Below are 20,797 nucleotides of genomic sequence, written 5' to 3' on the forward strand. Positions count from 1 at the left end.
TATAGTTGGCTTCATTTTTTTTAAGTGGTATGCAAAAATATAGATTTGGATCCGAAGAGACCTTCATTTCTCCATAAATAGTGAAAAAAATAAAAGATATGAAAATACTTATTTTTTTATTTGTAAATATCAAACTATAAGAATAATTAATAAACAAAATAGGAGAATATAAAAATGGTGTACCTGAAAAAATTATTTGTATTCATCATGCATCTCCTTATCAATAACTTCTTGAATCTTGAAAAACGGTCACATTTATTGATCATAAAAATTATACAAACGATTCAAGATTATTCAATTAAATTGATTCTTTATTATAGGGATGAATTCAATTAAAACAGGTAGAATTGAGATATCTTATTTTACACTGAATTTTCTGAAAAGAAAAAAAAATGACATTAATCTTTGTTTATGTATGACAAAATATAAATTAAACGACATTACATCTGATTTATTAGGAATTTATATTTAATAACAGTTACCTGCAATGATATTGTTTGTCACCAAAATGAGTTAGTTGTGCTATTCTGTATTTTAAATTTTCAATAACAGTTATAAAAAAATTATGTGTAACCTCTTCTTCAATTCTTTACTCTATTAATTTATTATGAGCTTATAACAGAAATAAAAAAAATAGTAAATAAAAAATAATAAAAAAAATAATTATTATGATAAAAATCAAAGTTGTCAATGGAATAATTATTATGATTCACAACTTTGATTTCTATCCTAATAATTATTTTTCTACTATTTTTTATTTACTATTTTTTTTATTTCTGTCATAAGCTCATAATAATTATTTTTTTATTCTAATAATAATTGTTCCATACAAAGAAGTTCATTCTAAATTAGAAATAGAAGTAAAAAATTGAAAAAAAAAAAGAAATAAATTAAAAGGTAAATTAATAGAGTAAAAAATTGAAGAAGATGTTACACATAATTTTTCTATAACTGTTATTGAAAATCTGAAATAAAGAATAGCGCAACTAGCTCATTTTGGTGACAAACAATATCATTGCAGTTAAGTATTAAATATAAATTCCTAATAAATTAGATGTAATGTCATTTAATTTACATTTTGTCATACATAAACAAAGATTAATGTCAATTTTTTTGTCTTTTCAGAAAATTAAATGCAAAATAAGATATAACTCAAGAAGTTATTGATAAGGAGATGTATGATGAATACAAAAAATTTTTTTAGGCACACCATTTTTATATTCTCCTATTTTATTTATTAATTATTCTTATAGTTTGATATTTAAAAATAAAAAAAATAAGTATTCTCATATCTTTTGTTTTTTCACTATTTATAGAGAAATGAAGGCCTCTTCGAATCCAAATCCATATTTTGGCATACCGCTTAAAAAAAAATAAAGGCAACTATGAATATCCATGACATTTAAGCAAAATTATCTTTTGTAAATAACTAACATGTATTTTAGTTTATATATACTCTTTTTAAATCAAGATAATACTATTATCATTATTTTTTGAACTATATTTTTTTTATCTCTTTATTGTGTGCTTTTATAATTTAATATTTTAAAAGTTTTTTATAGTAATTTTATTATAAAAAAAATAATATAAATAAGATCACATCAATATTAAAATAATAAAAAAATATTTATTTAATAAATTTAAAAAGTGAATAATATATTAATAAAAAAATAAATTAATTTCTTAAAAAAATAGAAAAGTGACTGATAGTGCCTGTTGAACCGCTAGTAATAATTAATTTAAATAGAGTACCTTAAGTAAAATATTAATTGGATTATGTTCACATTTCTGATTCGAATCTCTGGATACAGGATATTTGGTCGGTTGGTAGGTGGCATTTGGATACTCTTTATTCTCCTTTATCTCAAAATCTAAAAAGTAATATTCTCTCTTACAATCCAGATGTGCAAGCAGGTCCGGAAGTGGGTTAGTATTGGTTTGGGTCTACTGCCAAAGTCTATGACTCACGGAATGGTTACTTGTGGTTGTGTAAGAAGCTTTTTGGTTGGGAGGAGTGGGAGAATTGGCTTTGGCGTCAGCTTGTTCCGGAAAAGCACAAGTTTTTGGCTTGGTTGTGTCTTAAGGAGGCTCTTCCTACTGCAAGTTTTCGCTTTAGAAGAGGGATGTCGTCATCGAATAAGTGTGCAAGATGTCTTTCTAACCAGGAATCAGTTTTTTATTGTATTCGGGATTGCCCAGAAGCTCAGCTTGTATGGCATATGTTGGATATTTCTTGTCATTTTTTGGATTTGAAGAACTGGTTCTTATATCATAGCAGAGAGCATCCGTTTAAGTTCTTTTAGGGACTTTGGTGGATATGGCGAGTAAGGAATAATGACATCTTTAATCCTCATGAAACTTAGCCTCCGAAAAAAGTGATTTGTCTGGCATTAACTTCAGAAAATGAGTTTAGGAATATTTTTAAATTACCACGTATGTCCTTTCTCTCTACTCTAAATGGTTTTTGGAATCCCCCATCCATTGATAATTTCAAGATTAATTGTGATGCTAGTTATCTTGATTCGGGTGATAGTGTTAATTTTGCTTGTGTTATTAGAGATTGTAATGGGAGTTAGCAAATGAGGTGTTTGGGAACGATTGAGAGTAATAATATTCTTCAAGGGAAATTGTTGGCTATTTGGAGAGGATATCTCTTAGTTTGGGATGTGGGTCAACGAGATGTTATTTGTGAGATGGATTGTGTGGAAGCATTTAAGCTTGTTACTAATCACCAAGATAGTTTTGGGTTTATTGATCCATTAGTGCTTAAAATAAGAGATATCATGCATTGGAATTGGCGTGTTAACTTTCGTTTGATTATGAGAGATGCAAACAAGATACTATGATAAAGATGACGATGAAGTTACAACTTTCTCATGTAGAGCTTCCTTTACATTGGAAGGAGTTTAAGAGTAGTCTTAAAAGGGTTGTCCCTCTATTTAAGCAAATCATTTGTTTTGTTTTTCTTTGTTTAGTTTATTTCGGTCACCAAAAAAAATTTCAATAATTCTAAGCATGTATCCATTTCTGTTTGTGATATCTTAAAAAAAGATAAATTAGATTAAAAATAAATAAAATAAAAATTTTTTATCTGTATTCAATAATACTAATAAGAGATGAGACGAGGAGAGAGAAAATAATAAGAAGTGAAAGATAATGGGTGAAAATTATGTCAAAGTGGTGAAGTACTGGAGAAATTAATAAAAAAGATAATACTAAAAAAAAAATTTGAAAGCCAAATCTATGTTGCCATTATATATTGTTATAGATATACAAAATATGGTTAAATAAGATAAAATAATCTCTGGTATATATCGATCGGCCAGCAATATAATAAAAACCTTGTATGCAGTAATGCACTAAGATTACCAATGTCCTAAAATATATGCTTCCTCGAAGATTAAGAAGATCATCGACCGAAGCCGGCTTTTAGAATAAAATCCAAACATACATATACCTAAAAAATGGTAATCATTGTTCCATCTTTCTCTACTTCTCCTATATATATTGTGAGACTCACGCACCATCTAAAACCACAACTCAAAATAATTAAGGGATATATAATAATTGAAGAGAAGAAGAATGGCTAAATCTACAAGCATCAGCATTGCTCTGATTTTCTCACTTCTTGTCGTTACAGTTTTCACTGCTGAAAGTCGAGCAGCACCCACTGGTAATAATCTCCGACTTTTTGTTAGTTGTTGCGGATTGACAATGACAAAACAATAAATTTAAGAGTGTTAATTGCAGCTTGTTAAATATAGATAAAAATTTAATTTTATTATAAACAAGTGGAATTAATTTTTTTTATTATAAAAATTTAATTTTAATACACTAAAATAATTTTATACTTCAATTTAAATATTTAATATTATATGAGTAACAGTAATTATCTTTTATACTGATTATGTGAGAATAGTCATCAAATAAATAAATATAATTGAATGATTATGTATCAAAATTAAATTCTTAATATAATTTTAAACATTGTTAATAAATTAAGTTTAAGAGATAAAATAAGATCAGTAATGCTAAGGAGAAAATAATATAAATTTATTTTATTTAAAAAAAATATTTTTACATAATAAATAAAAAAATTTTTTATAAGATATTTAAATATAATTTTTTTTTTAAAATCTCTTAAAAAAAATTCAAATTAAAAAAAAAACTCAATCAAACTTGCCTAAATATAAAATCAAGTAATTTAGGCTAGACATATATAAAAATACGAAAATGCTATACCAAAATCAGCCATTAAAATTAGTTATCAATATATTTATGTATAAATACATATATAATTTAGGGCAAATGGCATAAATAAGCTAGCTTGCATGAGATTTTACATGATTAAACCAAACGAAAAAATAAGACATAGATCAACCAAAAGCATGTCTTTATATAATTCGAATCAACCCCATTCGAACTAAGAAACTTAGTAATTCGAATCAACCCTGTTCGAATTAGTGAGAGTGTTTGTAGTTTTAGTAATTCGAATCATACTGATTCTAACCATGCATGGAGAAGCCCAAATTCGAATTACATAGTGAAAAATTATGATTAGAATCAGTAGGTGGCAGAGACAGAGGCGGAGTGAAAATTTTTCACTATGTAATTTGAATTTGGGCTTCTCCATGCATGGTTAGAATCAGTATGATTCGAATTACTAAGACTGCAAACATCCTCACTAATTCGAACAGGGTTGATTCGAATTACTAAACTTCTTAGTTCGAATGTGGTTGATTCGATTATATAGAGACATGCTTTTGGTTGATACATGTCTCATTTTTTCGTTTGGCTTAATCATGTAAAATCTCATGGAAGCTAGCTTATTTCTGCCATTTACTTTATAATTTGATTTATTTTTAATGTATTTTATATTTTAACATATATTTTATAATGATAGTGGCTAATTTTAGTTTACAAATAACATAATCGATAAAAATATTAGCAGTTGCAGGTCCCGTGTGCAGCAGCTTTCATGGAGTGGAAACAGGGGAGACGTGCGACACCATCGCTTCAAGATTTGAAATGAGCACAGCTGATTTCCTTCAACTCAATCCCAACATCAACTGTAGCACTATGTTTGTGGGTCAATGGGTGTGCGTGGCTGGTCACACGCTTTGACTTGTTCCGTGTCAGCTCAGTTGAATAAATGTACAATAAGGAGAGATTGAATTACAAATTTATTATTTTCTCTCCACTTAGAACTGTTTGACTATCTATCACACAAGCTTCAAGTGGCGGTACTATGAATTATCAAGTCAATGCAAAAACAATTTCACTTGTCTTTGTTAATGTACAATTAAAAATGATTCCAAATAATTATTAAAATAAGATATGGCCTAATAATTGTTACGATGAAGCTGAGAATGTAGATTGTAGAGATGAGAACATAGAGAGAAGATCAGATGAGTTTAGCATTGGAACATAGATTGCTTAATTCTCAATCAATCTTACACCAACTTTCACGTGCTGCTTATATACAACATGCATCAACTAACTTAACAGACTAACTGTTTTCTAACTAACTTTGCCAGCTGGAATTTCTAATGCTCTCAATAACTAATCAAACTTTAGCTTCTAAAGTCCATCTACTCAAGTTACATTTAGAGTGCTTTGTTTTCATTTCCAAAAACGAGAAAAATAAAATAGGTAAGTTGTTAAAAGAATTTGCAATAGACTTACAAGTTAAAAAATAAACTATTAAGCAAGTTCTAAAAAATTGAAACTCTAGAGGTATTTCACTCTATCAGGATCTACTATTATAATTTTTAGGAACTTGTTCGATATTTGCTTCATATAGTAATTTACTTATGATATCCCTTGATTGACTGCTGATAATTTTGCTGTTCATTCCAAGTTCCATAACTTGATTTACGCATTTTAAATAAATAATCAAGGGTTAGTGTTGTGTATATATGAACTATTCAACCAGTTGGCAAATATGGGAGAAATTTTATATTATGATATCTTCAATTAGTTCGGCTAATTAAGGGGAAATGGCTTTCAGGCATTTTATATTATGATATTATGTTCGTACACATTGCCAGGGAGGAAATTAGTGTGAAATATAAATTTGTAAACTAAGAATATCTTAGGAAAAACAAAATCATAGAATGCTGTCAACAGCTTTTTCACTTGCCTCAGTTTTACCTTTGCATGCAAGTTGTGAAATATAAAATCCCCTCCCATTGTTTTGATAAGAGCTAACATTGACATGCTGCTTGTGCATTTCATTTCAAAATGCCTCTGAAACTGACAATTTTTTCTATAGTATGTGTAGACTAGCCACATTTCATGAATGTGCATTTTGGTTATTAAGCTGCTGCTAGAGCTTCATCATCATGAATGGGGAAAGGAAAGGGAGAGAGCCAATTGGTGTTGTTTTGACGTAAAATTCTTAAATTTAATCAAATGACATGTTATTTGACATTGTGCTATGACCTCAGGCTGCCATGGCGTTGGAGGAGAAGCCGAGGACATCCGGAGTTACACACGAGGTAGTGAGGTACACCGTACACATATATCCCGGCAGTGTGTTGTTATGGGATATCCAAAGTCCCACATCACGTAGTATGGAATGCTTGATGTTATATATAAGAAGAGTAGTTCTTTACTTCTTCTTTAAGAGTTACTTTTGGTTTTTCATTTTCCTTAGATAGTTAATGATGGTTTTGGAACCTTAGTTGTTGATTAAGGTGAATATCAAATACCGATAGCCGGATGAAGATGAAGTTGTAGTTCAGTTGCCCATATGCTATATTCCATTTCTAATTAGGACGGTTAAAATGGGCTAAATTCATCTGACCTATTTATTCGTTTAAACAGATTGTCTTTGTCCCTAAAATTAAATCCGTTTAAGTTTTTGGTTAAACGGACTAGCCTGCAGGCTAAACAAGCGGCCATTTATTTTTTCTTTACAATTTTTTTTAAAAGTAGCCCTTTTAGCCAATTTTTCTATCGATCCAACTTGAAGATCCGATCCATCAACTAAAAAAAAACTATTTGTTTAAGATTTTTAACCTAAAAATGATATTTTTTGTCAAAATATTTTTAAAAAATAAAATAAAAAAATAAAAAGGTTAATCCGTTTAACCCATCAGACTGACCATAAAACGGTACTGAGAATTTTATAGTCCCCAAATAAAACAAATTAAAATAAGTCAGATCATTTAATTCACAGGCTTAAAAGGGCCGGGCTTAAATGGGCTGTTTGACAGCCCTATATCTAATAAGGCTGCTTGTTCCTCTTTGGATGTTCCTTCAGTTTTGGATATAACTTTGAAGAAATTTGACTATGGAATGATTTTAAGAAGTTATTGTTTTTTACCCTTCATTTGGTGTAGCGATATGTTTTTGACTTGGGTGCCATTGTTCCTTGATGTTGTCATTATCTTGCCCATGTTTTCTCTTTGACTTTGTGCATACTAGAATCCTGGAACTGCAAATATAGTTCAAGTGAAGATTGAACTGAAGCCTTGGCTGTATCTTAGAATGGGGTCCAGATGCTTGGAAGGAACATACCAGAAACATTTTGATTTTGTAGACTTTTATGGTTGCATATATCTCTACAAAGATTATGATGACATCCATACAACACACACATATACTTGTCTTTATCCTTTGTCTTCAATTCTTGAACTTTATCCCTTTGTGAACCTAAGATGAGTAAGTTTCTTGTCTTGTTCTACAAAACTGTCACACAATTCCAAGAATATTAACTTATATTAAACTGATGGCTAACTAAACTATTAGAGCTGGTTTGTTGGTTAGAAATTTGAGTATTTTACTTGACGAGTGTACCATATTCTTAATCATTCTTAAATTTATTTTCATTTTTATTTTTATTTTAAAAATATTCCTGTTTATTATCATAGGACAGATATTGTTCTTGGTGTTGACTGAATGGTCCAAATTAAAGCAGCTCAGCAAGACAGCAATATCCCTCTTTATACTAATCCATTTCTTGGGTAATCACTATCGATTGGAAAATTTATGAAACCGTGTAACAAAACTTGTTGAATGTTGACCCCAAAAAAAAAAGGAAAAAAAAAAAAAGGAAAGAAAGCTACTTTGCAAATAGCAAAGAATCAACCACAATGGCATTGGAATTCAAATTCCACTCTCTTTTTGAAAAACATAGGATGCCAGAATTTCGACCTAAGTTTGCTATGTAATAATCAAGGTCAAAATGATGTTAAACATTGTTAGGGTGTGGCATTGGTGGGTATGATGGTTCCATGTATGCAATATGCATAGGCAATGCCGTGGTATGTACTATGGATTTGAAGACCGTGATAAGTGGAAAAAGCTCTGAGAAAATTTAAACAGAGCAAAGACTTAAATTGAAGCCATGAACTCATTCAAACAATTGGACCACAACTTTCCAAAATGAATTATTTTTTTATTATTTATTTCTAGGTCTGAAAAATGACTCAACCTTAAACGTTCTTTGTTAAGTATGAAATATTGCACACTTTATTAATTCATTAAATTTAAATTCTTTATTTATTATATTTTATTTAAATGGTTGGATTAAAAAAGGTAACTTGTTAATCAGGTTAACCATTTTTTTTTATAAATTTTAGATTTTTTTTTTAAATTTTAGATATTAGACTAAAGTTCAAAACAAAAAATATATAAATATTAAAAGTAATATGTTTGTACAAAAAAAAAGCAGTTGGGCTTTAAAGTTAAAATAAATAATGCATAAAATTAGAGAGAATTTAGAGCATGAGCCCTCCATAAAAAATTATAGTGGAGTTAAGGAGAGACTCTGAAACATCAAATTAGATTTCTTAGCAATCGTTTCAATTTGGGAGAGAATGGCGAAAGGTACCTAACGAATGGGGTGTCTCTTTGTCGCCGGCGAGGTCTAATGAAGTATATTGGCCATGGACGTCGTCATCTAAGAATTAGTGTGACTATGACGTCTTTATGGAGACAGGGTTCTTCTCTAGGATCGATTTTGCACTTGGAGTTAGTCGGCCAGCAGTGGCGACGGAGAGGCGTTTCCCTTTTCGATGGCAGCGATTTCTCGGGCTTGAAAGGTCATTCATGGTAAAAGTAGAAGGGAGTGAGTTTAAGAGCCTCCAAATCTGTTACCGCCAGAACAATCGTAGGAGTGTTGCCAGCCAACAATAAAAATGTTTGAAGACATCAGATAGACAATAATAGAGTAATAGAGGAATTTAGTTTTTTTTTTTTGTCTGTGCCAACTTGTTCGTTTAGCTAATAATAATAATAATAATAATAATAAATAAATAAATAAATTTAATTTACCTGATAATCTTTGATAACAGATTAATTTTTAAGAAGTGCTGCACTCTTTATTTTATCTAAAATATACTAGCTTTTATCCTAAAAAAGTAAAAAATATAAGGGATTAATAGTCAAATTTGTCATTGAAAGATCACCCATTATTCAAATTAGTTCTCAAATGTTTTTTTAGTCATATTAGTCCTTGAAAGATAAAACGTAAGTTAAATTGGTCCTTCCGCTAGTTAGATGATGACGTGTCACGTTAAGTGCCACGTGTCACCAGATGATTAGTTGACGTGTCAGGTCAATGACACCTAGCACGCCACGTGTCACTTGACATATAAAAAAGTTATTTATAATGAAAATAGTCTCTGAAAGTCCAAACGTAAATCATTTTCATCCCTAAAATTTTAAAAATTAATCAAATTAGTCCTTATATAACTTTTTATATTTTTTTATAATATTAAATTTAAAAATTTTTTTATAGTACAAATTTTAATATATTTTTAGACCTTAATAAATAAAATTCTCTTTACATAAAATAATAATTTATAAAATTATTTTGTCATTTGTATTTTAAAATTTTATATTTTTAAATTGTAAGTTTTTTTTATAGTGAAATTTTGTTATTTAAACGAGTTTATCAAATTATTGTTGATTATATATTTAAAAATTTAATATTTTAAATCTCACTAAATAATATAATAGTTATTTTAAAATTTAAATCTTTTAAATTTTTTAAAATTATAATTTATATTATTATTTAATTTATATGATAGAACTCAATAATTTAAAAATCGATTTATGGGATCACTTGTTGAATAAAAGATTAAAATATTTAAAATAACTACTATATTTATTTAGTGAAATCCAAAATATTAAAACTTTTAGTATATACTAGTTATATACTAGTTATTAAGATTCAACAATAATTTGAGTTCTATCATATAAATATTTTATATTAAAATTCAATAAGTGATTCGACAAATCGGTTTTTTAATTATTGAATTCTACCATATAAATTAAATAATAATAAAAATTATAATTTTCAAAATTTAAAATATTTAAATTTTAAAATAACAACTATATTATTTAGTGAGATTTAAAATATTAAATTTTTAAATATATAATCAACAATAATTGATAAATTCGTTTAAATAAAAACATTTCACTATAAAAAAATTATAATTTAAAAAAGTAAAATTTTAAAATACAAATGACAAAATAACTTTATAATAATTTAATTATTTTATTATTTTATATAAAGAAAATTTTATTTATTAAGGTCTAAAAATAATATTAAAATTAGTACTATTAAAAAATATTTTAAATTTAATATTATGAAGAAAAAATTAAAAAATTTATATATAAGGATTAATTTGATTATTTTTTAAAATTTTAAAGATGAAAATGACTTACATCTGAACTTTTAAGAAATATTTTGATTATAAATAACTTTTACATGTCAAATGACACATGACGTGTTAGGTGTCACTGACCAATCATCTAATGACACGTGTCACTTAACATGACACGTCATAATCTAACTAACAAAATAATCAATTTGATTTACGTTTTATCTTTCAAAGACTAATATGACTAAAAAATTATTTAAAAACTAATTTAAAGAATGAATGATCTTTCAATGATAAATTTGACTATTAACCTATAAAATATAAGATATCAATTTATGTTTTAGATGTGTGTCTCACCATTGATGTGTTCCTCTTACACACGCACACATGTAAATATCCCAATATGCATATTTATTTTACTTTAGTTATTTTTGTATTAATTAAAAATTTAAAAATAAAAAGTAATTTCAATTTTTTTATTAAAATATCTTATTTAATAATTAAGTTATAATGTAGACATTACAATATTTATTGAGTTTTTTTTTTGTGAACAACCAAGAGAAAAAACAAAAGAGCAGAAAAGAAAAAGAAAAGAAATCAGGTTCTTAACAGCAAGAGAGGACAAACCACCTTTGGCGGCTGGTGCCAAAGGTGAACCTCATCAGCTCCGCTACCTCCAGATCCCATCTTTGCCAACCGATCTGCCACGATATTAGCTTCTCTCGGGATAAGCTCAAAACGAATATCCCAATCCCTTCTTAACTTCAAGTCAAAGATCAGTTGTATCACTTCTTTTTCAAGATGCCAGAGTGGAACTTGCCAACTAGTCACTAGCTCAAAAGCTGATGCGCAATCTGTCTCACAGACAACAAGCTTAAGACCCGCCTCCCAAGCCCAAGCCAAACCTTTCCATATACTCCACAACTCCATCTTGATGACACTAGATCCAAAGGAATTTCCTAAGCATCCCATTACCCATTGACTGGAGCTATCGCGAATTACCCATCCAAAACAAGCACAATCATCTCCTAAGTTCACACTCCCATCACAATTTAACTTCCAAGCACCAGGTTTTGGCGGAGACCAAGACAGAAATTTTAATCCCTGGATGCAACATACTCGATTCTGAGTTGTATATTCAAAATCCACCATGCACCTGCGAGCCTTGTATGCAATTGACCCAGCAGATCCAAAAATTCCCTGAAAATTACCCATATTTCTGTCTTGCCAAATTGACCATATTATAGCTGCAAATTTGGAACAACCTTCATTGAGGAGGCCATGCTTGAACCAATCATGCACCTCGTGAGAGCCAAAGAAACACACATCAGAAAAACCTAGAAAAACCCAAACTGATCGCACCACTTCACAATCCCGAAAACAATGAAGAATTGTCTCCGGAAGTTGATTGCAACGTGTACATAAGGATGAGGAGGAGAGATGTCGCCGAAAACGCAGATATTGAGTTGGTACAGCATCATGAAGGCAAAGCCACACTAGGAGCCTCAACTTTTCAGGGACCCGCGCCTTCCAAAGCCAAAGCCAATTGATATTCCTATCCCAATTCAACTTATTCTGAATTAACCATAAATATCCTTGTTTAGCAGAGTAAAGAGTGTGCTCCCAACTCCAATCCAAATCACGACCAGAAACCGAAATATGTACTAAACTAAGAATGTCTTCCCTTAAGTCCATAGGAATAAAAGAGTAAATCCTCTCCAAATGCCAAACTCCATCACGGTAAACATCTTCAATGGTCAAAGCAGCCTCACAAATATCAAGAAATTCAACCCTCGCTCCTACTGGCCCAGAGTGCAACCAAGAGTCAAACCAGAAATTCTTAGAAAGAGCTCCCACTTTCCAAACAAACCCTTCCTTTAATACGGAAGCTGTGTGCACAATAGACTTCCATATATACGATGAAGAACCCATTGCTTTAACTGCAAATATGTTTCTATTCTGGAGGTATTTTTGAAGCATAATCTTGACCCACAGTTTCTCTTGATTCATCAAAATTTGCCAAACTAGCTTTCCTAATAAAGAAAAATTGACCAACCGCGACTCCCGCAAAGCAAGACCTCCAAACTTTTTCGGAGTCGTCAAAACTCTCCAAGATGCTAAATGAAGACCACGGTGATTATGACTACTACACCAAATAAAACTTCTAGTAAACTTATCAATGTTAGAGCACACACCTGATGGAAAAAGGCTTACTTGCATCCTATAAATAGGTATAGAAGATAAAACTGATTTAGCAAGGCAAATCCGACCAGCTTTATTAAGGAAGCGACCTTTCCAAGATGCTAGCCTATTAGTAAGCTTATCAACCACATCATTAAAATCAGCTTTAGTAACTCTGCCATGCTTGAGGGGGACACCAAGGTATTTTCCCAGAGAATTAGCAAATCGGATAGAAGAAATACCAGTGAAGAGATCCTTACGTTGTCTAGAAACATTCATAGAACAGATAGCACGAGATTTGTCAAAATTCACCTTCATACCAGATGCTCTGCAAAAGGTGGCCATAGTGTCCAAAACATGAAGCACTTGAGATTTCTTCGCTTTGCAAAAAAGGATAAGGTCGTCTGCAAAAAGGAGATGGGAGATTACAGGACCTCCCCTAGACACAGTCACTGGTTTCCATCTACCAACCTCCACTTGCCTAGCAATGAGGCAACTCAACCTCTCCATACAAATAACAAATAAATAAGGAGACATCAGGTCTCCTTGCCTCAAACCCCTCTTTGGCTGAAAACCATCCAACCGGTTACCATTCTACATTAGAGAAAGGGAGGAAGACTTTACACATTTCATAATAAGAGAAACAATAGTACCTGAAAAGCCAAACATTAGGAGAGATTGCTCCAAAAACTCCCAGCTCACCCTGTCATAAGCCTTTTCTAGGTCAATTTTAAAAGCAAGAATACCTTTCTTTGATTTGGTTTTCTTCATAAAATGGAGAACTTCCTGGGCTACAATAATATTGTCTTGGGCACCCCTTCCAGGAATAAACCCTCCCTGCAGAGGACCAATGATATCTTGTAGAAAAGGTCGTAACCTCTCCACAACCACCTTAGTTATAATCTTGTAGATGACATTACAGAGGCTGATAGGACGAAACTCTTTCATGCGAGACGGGTTATCAACTTTAGGAATCAGCACCACCAAAGTGTCAAACAGAGCACTATCCAGATCAAACCCAGCGAAAGCCTTCTTAACAAGTTCCCATACCTCTGTACCAACCACTTCCCAATATTCCTTGAAGAAAAAAGCCTGAAAACCATCGGCACCTGGGGCCTTAAAAGAGTTCATGCCCATAACCACCTTCCTAACCTCTTCTTTAGAAACATTTCTTGTGAGACTTTCAATAGCCTCACGAGATAAAGAAGGTAATTCCTGATCCCCCAATCACATCAAGTTCTACCTGTTCCACATTACAAAAAAGATCTCTATAAAATCCAATTGCACATTCTTCGAGTTCTTGCGGATCAGTACTCCATCTTCCATCCTCCAAAAACAACCCCTGAACCTTGTTACGCTTCCTCCGCATAATGGTTTGCATATGAAAGAACTTAGTATTTCTATCTCCAAATCTGACCCAGTGCTCTCGGGATTTTTGATACCAAAACAACTTCTCTTGCATAAGCAGATTACTATATTCAGCCTGTAACTCCCTTTCTTTCTGTATGAGGGATAAAGCATCAACTCTCTCCATTCGCTGTTGGATACTGGTCACACGCCTCTCCAATTCCCTCTTTCTTTTAAAAATATTCCCAAAGACGTCTCGGTTAAAGGCCAAAGCATCATCTCTGACCTGAGAAAGGCAACGAATAGGATTGGGTCTACCCTTGTCCCAAGCACCCCTGACCACCGACAAAAAACTTAGGTGATAAGACCAAGCTACTTGAAAACGGAAAGGTTTTACCCCGACTCTTCTATCATTACCTTGACATCGTATCATAATGGGACAGTGGTCAGAATGCATCCTCGCCAAATTCTCCACATAGCTTTCCGGAAAACGAAAACACCAAGCATCAGTAGCCACAGCCCTATCCAGCCTCTTCGAGATGAACCGATTACCCTGCATATGTCTGAACCAAGTGTACAAAGATCCATGGGCTCCCAAATCAATCAAACCACACTCATCTAGAAGAGCTCCAAACCGCTCTGCCCTTCGAGAGACAAAGTTCCCACCTTTAACCTCAGATGAAAGAAGGATCTCATTAAAATCCCCAATAGCTAATAAAGGACCTGAATAATTTCTAGAAAAATCTGTCAAAACCCTCCAAGCTTCTTCCCTTTTGCTAGGAACGGGACTTACATAAATTGCTGCACAGACCCAAGAAAAACCGCCATTCGAAAACTCAACACACACCACTTGCGAACTCGCTGCCACGACATTGCAAGATACTCCGGGCCATGCAGAGAGCACCCAAATACCTCCACTATGCCCCTGAGCTTCTTCAATATGAATAGGAATATAACCTAATCTGTTCCAAAAGACAGCCATCTTTTGGAAAGCACAATGAGTCTCTAAAATGATAAAAACGTACGGATGAAAATTCTTTACCAATTGTTTCAGATGCACCCGAGCCAGCTTATTTCCAGCTCCTCTCACATTCCAAGCTATAATGTTTGCACAATCCATATTAATATTACTTGGAGTGAGACCCACACCTCAGATTATTTGAGGGTAGTGAGCGGGGTCTCCACTGTAACCACACTGTGCCCATTCTCAATCGGAGAATTCTGAAGAGAATTAGGCCTTAATCTCTTTAAATTACTTTTGAATGGCGTTTTAGAAGTCCCCGCGCCTTGCGAATAAGCCCCTGCCCGTTCTGAACCAGGTCCTTGCTTGCCACCCGTCACACCTTGAGCAGAGGTAAAACCTAACGAAGCTAATTTAAAGTTCCTCGCTTGTTTTAGCACTTGATTGTCCTTACTTATGTGTAAAGCTGATTCAACCACATTGATGCCTTTCATAGCAGGTTTTCCTTTAGCAACATAATTAGAAGATTTATCCACATAAACTTTTTTGGACTTATCCTGGTCATGCCTACCCAAAAAGACCTTCTTGCCCTTTGCCTTTCTTTCCACTTTGGTCCACGTTGTATCCCCTGCATGTGTCCCTTCCATTACATGCACTTCCTTATCCTTATTCTTCTCTATCCCAATTGTAGTACTACCAAAAACAAAAGGCTTCTCAATATTAGAAGAAAATGGCACCTGATCTATCTTCTCATGATCTTGTTCCTTGTCTTCATTCACCCCTGTTTTATCAATGTTCGCTGAAATTGAACTAATCAATTTACAGTCCACACCAACATGCCCATAACAACCACACGTATTGCAGACCAACTCAAGGCTTTCATATTCAACATCCAAAACCCTCCCATCCATCTCAACACTACGAGTAATGGGAACGCCTAAATCAATCTCCACACAAGCCCTCGCATACTTCCCTCTTGCTGCCATCTTAGTTGCTACATCGACTTTCACTGGCTTTCCCACCGCAGCGACGATCCTCAACATAGCCTTCTCATGGTAGTAACGAATCCCTAAGCCGTAAAAGCGTACCCATACCATGGTGGATCCAAAAACCTCCTCCTCTGAATAGAACTCAGGTGACCATGGTTTTACAGCAAGATAGAACCCAGATATCATCCAAGGACCACCAAGTAATACCCTCTCCCGATCTTCGAAAGCATCAAACTTCACCAGAAAATAACCATTTCCTACATCCAGAACTTGAAACCCACCATTCAATCTCCACACCATACCCAGCTTATGCACCATTGCCGTGTAACTTATATGCTTGCCCAAGACTTTGACGACGATCGCTTCCTTATATGGTACAGATAACGCCGCTAGCCCTTCTTTTGAGAAGATGACCCGAGGAGGATGCGAATCCCCGTGGTTCTCTTTGATCACCTTGGCTAGCCTCTCTCCATCTAAAGCCTCATTCCAAAGCATAGGAGACGGAGACTTCTGTCCAGTCACCATGTCGCGGAAGGAAACCTTTTGAAAGCCATGTTCTTCCTTAGAAACCCTAGTACCCTCCTCCTTCTCACCAGATACAAACCCCCCGACGCTCTCTCCCTTAGTTCTACCGCCGGCATTACTGGTTACCTCACTGTGTGTCACCCTCTTCGTGAATCCCCCGCTCACTCCGTCACTCATACCTAAACCCTAGTCTCGGTTATAACAAACTATATTTATTGAGTTTAACATCATATAGGGGTAATAATAAAAAAATCTTGATAAATATTATATTAAAATATAAAAATATATGAGAGAGATGCCAAACTAAAATACCAAACCTATATATAACCATTTTTTTGAATTACGTAGTAATTGTTAACATTTTTTTTTTGAAATAATATTGTTATTATTAAACTACTCTTTTAATTTACCTATAATAACAATAAAAAAATTTTACACCAATCTATAAATTTCAGCTTATATATTTAGACTTTTATAATTTTTTCAATTAAAAAATATATAGTTAATGAGTTATAACTCAAATGACATAGTCTCTCCATACTCACTTAAGAAGTTACAGGTTCGAGTCTCTCTATCTTTAGTTAAAAAAAAAATCAAGAAATACATAACACAATCTTCTTTATCTTTACAAAGTATTAGATAATTAATTATGGTGTCACAAATCACATTAAATCAAATTTGTCTTAATTCGTTTTTTACACACAATTTTTTTTTATTATTTATTTACCAAATATCTCCCAAATTACTGTTACTTGTTCAATTTTCACCCTTTACTTCTTTATGATGTTCTTTATCTATCTCATTTCAATTTTAATATTATCTCCATTTCAAAAAAATTTTGCACTCTACAGGCCAACAATTTGAGAACAGTTGATTTTGGCAAAATGAAAGAGGAATTATATGTCTTTGAATCCAATTTCAGTAAAAATCCATTCACTACTCATTTCTTAAATTTCATCCGATTTTCACCCATTACACCTTTAAATATATGGTATTTTCATTTAAGAAATCTTTTTGGACAAAGACTCAATCATTTACATAAATATTTTTCTTTTATTTTTATGCATCATGATGAGGCTTGTGACATTTGCCATCTTTCTAAGCAAAAGAAATTTTCATTTTCTTAAAATTTTAACAAATTAATGTAAGTTTTGATTTACTACATTTTGATATTTGGGATTTGTTTCAACAAAATTCTATTCATAATTATAAATATTTTTTTATTATTGTTAATGATTTGAGTCGCTTTATATAAGTTATTTTATTAAAATCAAAAGGAGAATTTCAAAATCATGTAAAGAATTTTATTACTTTAATTAAATACAATTCAATTCTAAAGTTAAAGTTATCCATGTTGATAATGGACCAGAATTCATTTTACATTAAGGGTATTATTCATCAACGTAATTATATTGAAACTCCTCAACAAAATGAAAAGATAGAACACAAGTATCAACATATTTTAAATATAGCTCGTCTTCTTATATTTCAATTTAATTTACAATCATCTTTTACACAATCTTCTTTATCTTTACGTAGTATTGGATCATTGATTCTGGTGTTACAAATCACATTACATTAAATTTGTCTTAATTCATTTCTTACACACAAATTTTTTCTATTATTGTTTATTTACCAAATGTCTCCCAAAGTATTATTACTTGTTCAATTTTCATCCTCCTTACTTCTTTATGATGTTCTTTATCTATCTCATTTCAATTTTAATATTATCTCCATCTCAAAAAATTTTTGCACTCTACAGGCCAATAATTTGAGGACAGTTGATTTTGACAAAATGAAAGAGAAATTATATGTTCTTGAATCCAATTTCGATAAAAATCCATTCACTACCCATTTCATAAATTTTATCCGATTTTCACCCATTACGCCTTTAAATGTATGGTATTTTCATTTAAAAAATCTTTCTGGACAAAAACTCAATCATTTATATAAATATTTTTCTTTTATTTCTATGCATCATGATGAGGTTTGTGACATTTATCATCTTTTTAAGCAAAAGAAACTTTCATTTTCTTAAAGTTTTATCAAACTAATGTAAATTTTGATTTATTACATTTTGATATTTGGAGTTTGTTTCGACAAAATTCTATTCATAATTATAAATATTTTTTTATTATTGTTGATGATTTTAGTCCCTTTACATAAGTTATTTTATTAAAATCAAAAGGAGCATTCCAAAATCATGTAAAGAATTTTATTACTTTAGTTAAACACAATTCAATTCTAAAGTTAAAGTTGTCCATGCCAATAATGGACCAGAATTCATTTTACATTATTTTTATGCTTCAAAGGGCATTATTTATCAACGTAATTGTGTTGAAACTCCTCAACAAAATGAGAGGGTAGAACACAAGTATCAACATATTTTAAATATAGCTCGTATTCTTATATTTCAATCTAATTTACAATTATCTTTTTGGTCTTATGCCGTTAAACATGCTGTTTATTTGCTTAATAAAGTTCCATCATCTGTAATTAATTTTAAAATACTATTTGAGATTTTATTTAATCATCTATCAAATTATCATAACCTTAAAGTTTTTAGATGTTTATATTTATTTCTATCCTAATGGGCTAATGGCAAATAGATCAAAATTTGATCCAAAGGCCAAAAAAGCTGTGTTTATTAGTTTTTAATATGGTATTAAATAATATATTATGTTTTATAAGATAAAAGAATTGAGATTTTTAGAAATGTGATTTTTTATGAATTGATTTTGTTCTTAGTCATAAAAAATGTCAAATTCCATACATTCAACCTAACATTGTCAGTCACGCTTTTTTTTTTAAAACAAGATTCAGTTAGTCTTCTAGTTGGACCCTCACTCATACTTATTAACCCACTTTCATATAATTTTTTCTTTTCTCCAACAACCTCTCATTCTTCCTCACTCTCGTATCCTAGCCAACTTAAACCCACCACCGAATCTATTTCAAGTCATATATCTTCTCCTCCTTTCGCAATAGACACTAGTCCACCATCACCTCTTCATTCATCCCACGTCACCTTTCTCATCACTTGAGCAACTCCGTCCTCGTCATTCCAACCGACTCACCGACTTTTAGCATATCTCTCTGATTACTTGTGTAATTTCTCTCTCATCTCCACAAATCTCTCTCGTTTAGAGTGTTGATATCTTCTATCTTCAGTTATATCTTTTTCTTCTCTTTTATCTTCTCATCATAAGTTTCTTTTATCTTTGTTAAATTCACTAGTGCTCAAATTTATATCCTTCTAATATATATTGATGACATTGTTCTCACTCGTAATTCTACTTCTGAACTTGCTGCCATTAAGTCTATTTTGTACCAACACTTTTGAATTAAAGATTTTGGCCATTAAAATATTTTTTGGGTATTGAAGTTGCTCAATTAGCAAAGAAAATTTGCTTATCTCAGAGAAAATACTATCTTGATCTTTTGGAAGATTCTGGTTTATTAGGTACTAAATCTGCCTCTGTTCTAATGGATAGTGCCACAAGACTATATCAAGACAATAGTCCTTTGCTATCTGACCCTTTTGTTTATTGTTGTTTGATTGGGTGTCTTGTCTATGTCACCACTATCCGACCAGATATAATGTATGCCACTCAACAATTAAGTCAATTTATGTCATCTCCTACTGACTCTCATCTTCAAATGGGCAAGTGTGGATTATGATATTTGAAAGTTAGCCTGGCAAAGGACTTTTTATTCCCAAGAGAATAAATTCAGCTTCTCGACGTTAGTGACTCTGATTATGCCGAATGTCCTCACACTCAGCGATTTTTAACAGGCTGTTGTTTCTTCTTGGGTAGCTCTTTAATCTCTTGAAAAACCAAGAAACAAACCACCATTGCCCGCTCATCCACTGAAACTGAATAACGTGCACTTGTCAACATAACTTGTGAACTTCAATGGATACTAAATGTGTTATAATTTTTACACATTTCTCCTATCCGGCCACCAATTTTATATTTTGATAATCCCCTCCATATTGCTGTTAATCCGATTTTTTATTAACAGACAAAACATTTAGAGGTTAATTATCACTTAATTCGATAGAAATTCCAAATTGGAGTGATGAAACCTCTTTCTATTTCCTCTCTTGAGCAGCTAGCTAATATTTTTACCAAATCTTTGCTTCTTCAATTCTGCCATCTTAATCACATCTTTTA

The 20,797-nt window shown here is 31.7% G+C and overlaps 1 protein-coding gene and 1 long non-coding RNA gene across 2 annotated transcripts; one reads left to right on the top strand and one right to left on the bottom strand.

The window, feature by feature from the left end:
* Window positions 1–3,535: 3,535 nt before the first annotated feature.
* On the top strand, window positions 3,536–5,358 carry LOC112771500 (uncharacterized). Its single transcript, XR_011876646.1, has 2 exons — window positions 3,536–3,673; window positions 4,952–5,358. It is a non-coding gene; the product is annotated as an uncharacterized lncRNA (long non-coding RNA).
* Window positions 5,359–13,989: 8,631 nt separating this feature from the next.
* Window positions 13,990–15,264, bottom strand: LOC114925759 (uncharacterized). Its single transcript, XM_029294866.1, has one exon. It carries the CDS (start codon window positions 15,262–15,264, stop codon window positions 13,990–13,992), a length of 1,275 nt encoding a protein of 424 aa, XP_029150699.1.
* Window positions 15,265–20,797: the final 5,533 nt, after the last annotated feature.

Source organism: Arachis hypogaea, chromosome 18 (genome assembly GCF_003086295.3).
Source record: "Arachis hypogaea cultivar Tifrunner chromosome 18, arahy.Tifrunner.gnm2.J5K5, whole genome shotgun sequence".
Lineage (NCBI taxonomy): Eukaryota > Viridiplantae > Streptophyta > Magnoliopsida > Fabales > Fabaceae > Arachis > Arachis hypogaea.

Coding starts and splice junctions, on each gene's coding strand:
- LOC114925759 (XM_029294866.1), bottom strand. CDS start 15,264: ATGGATTGTGCAAACATTATAGCTTGGAATGTGAGAGGAGCTGGAAAT.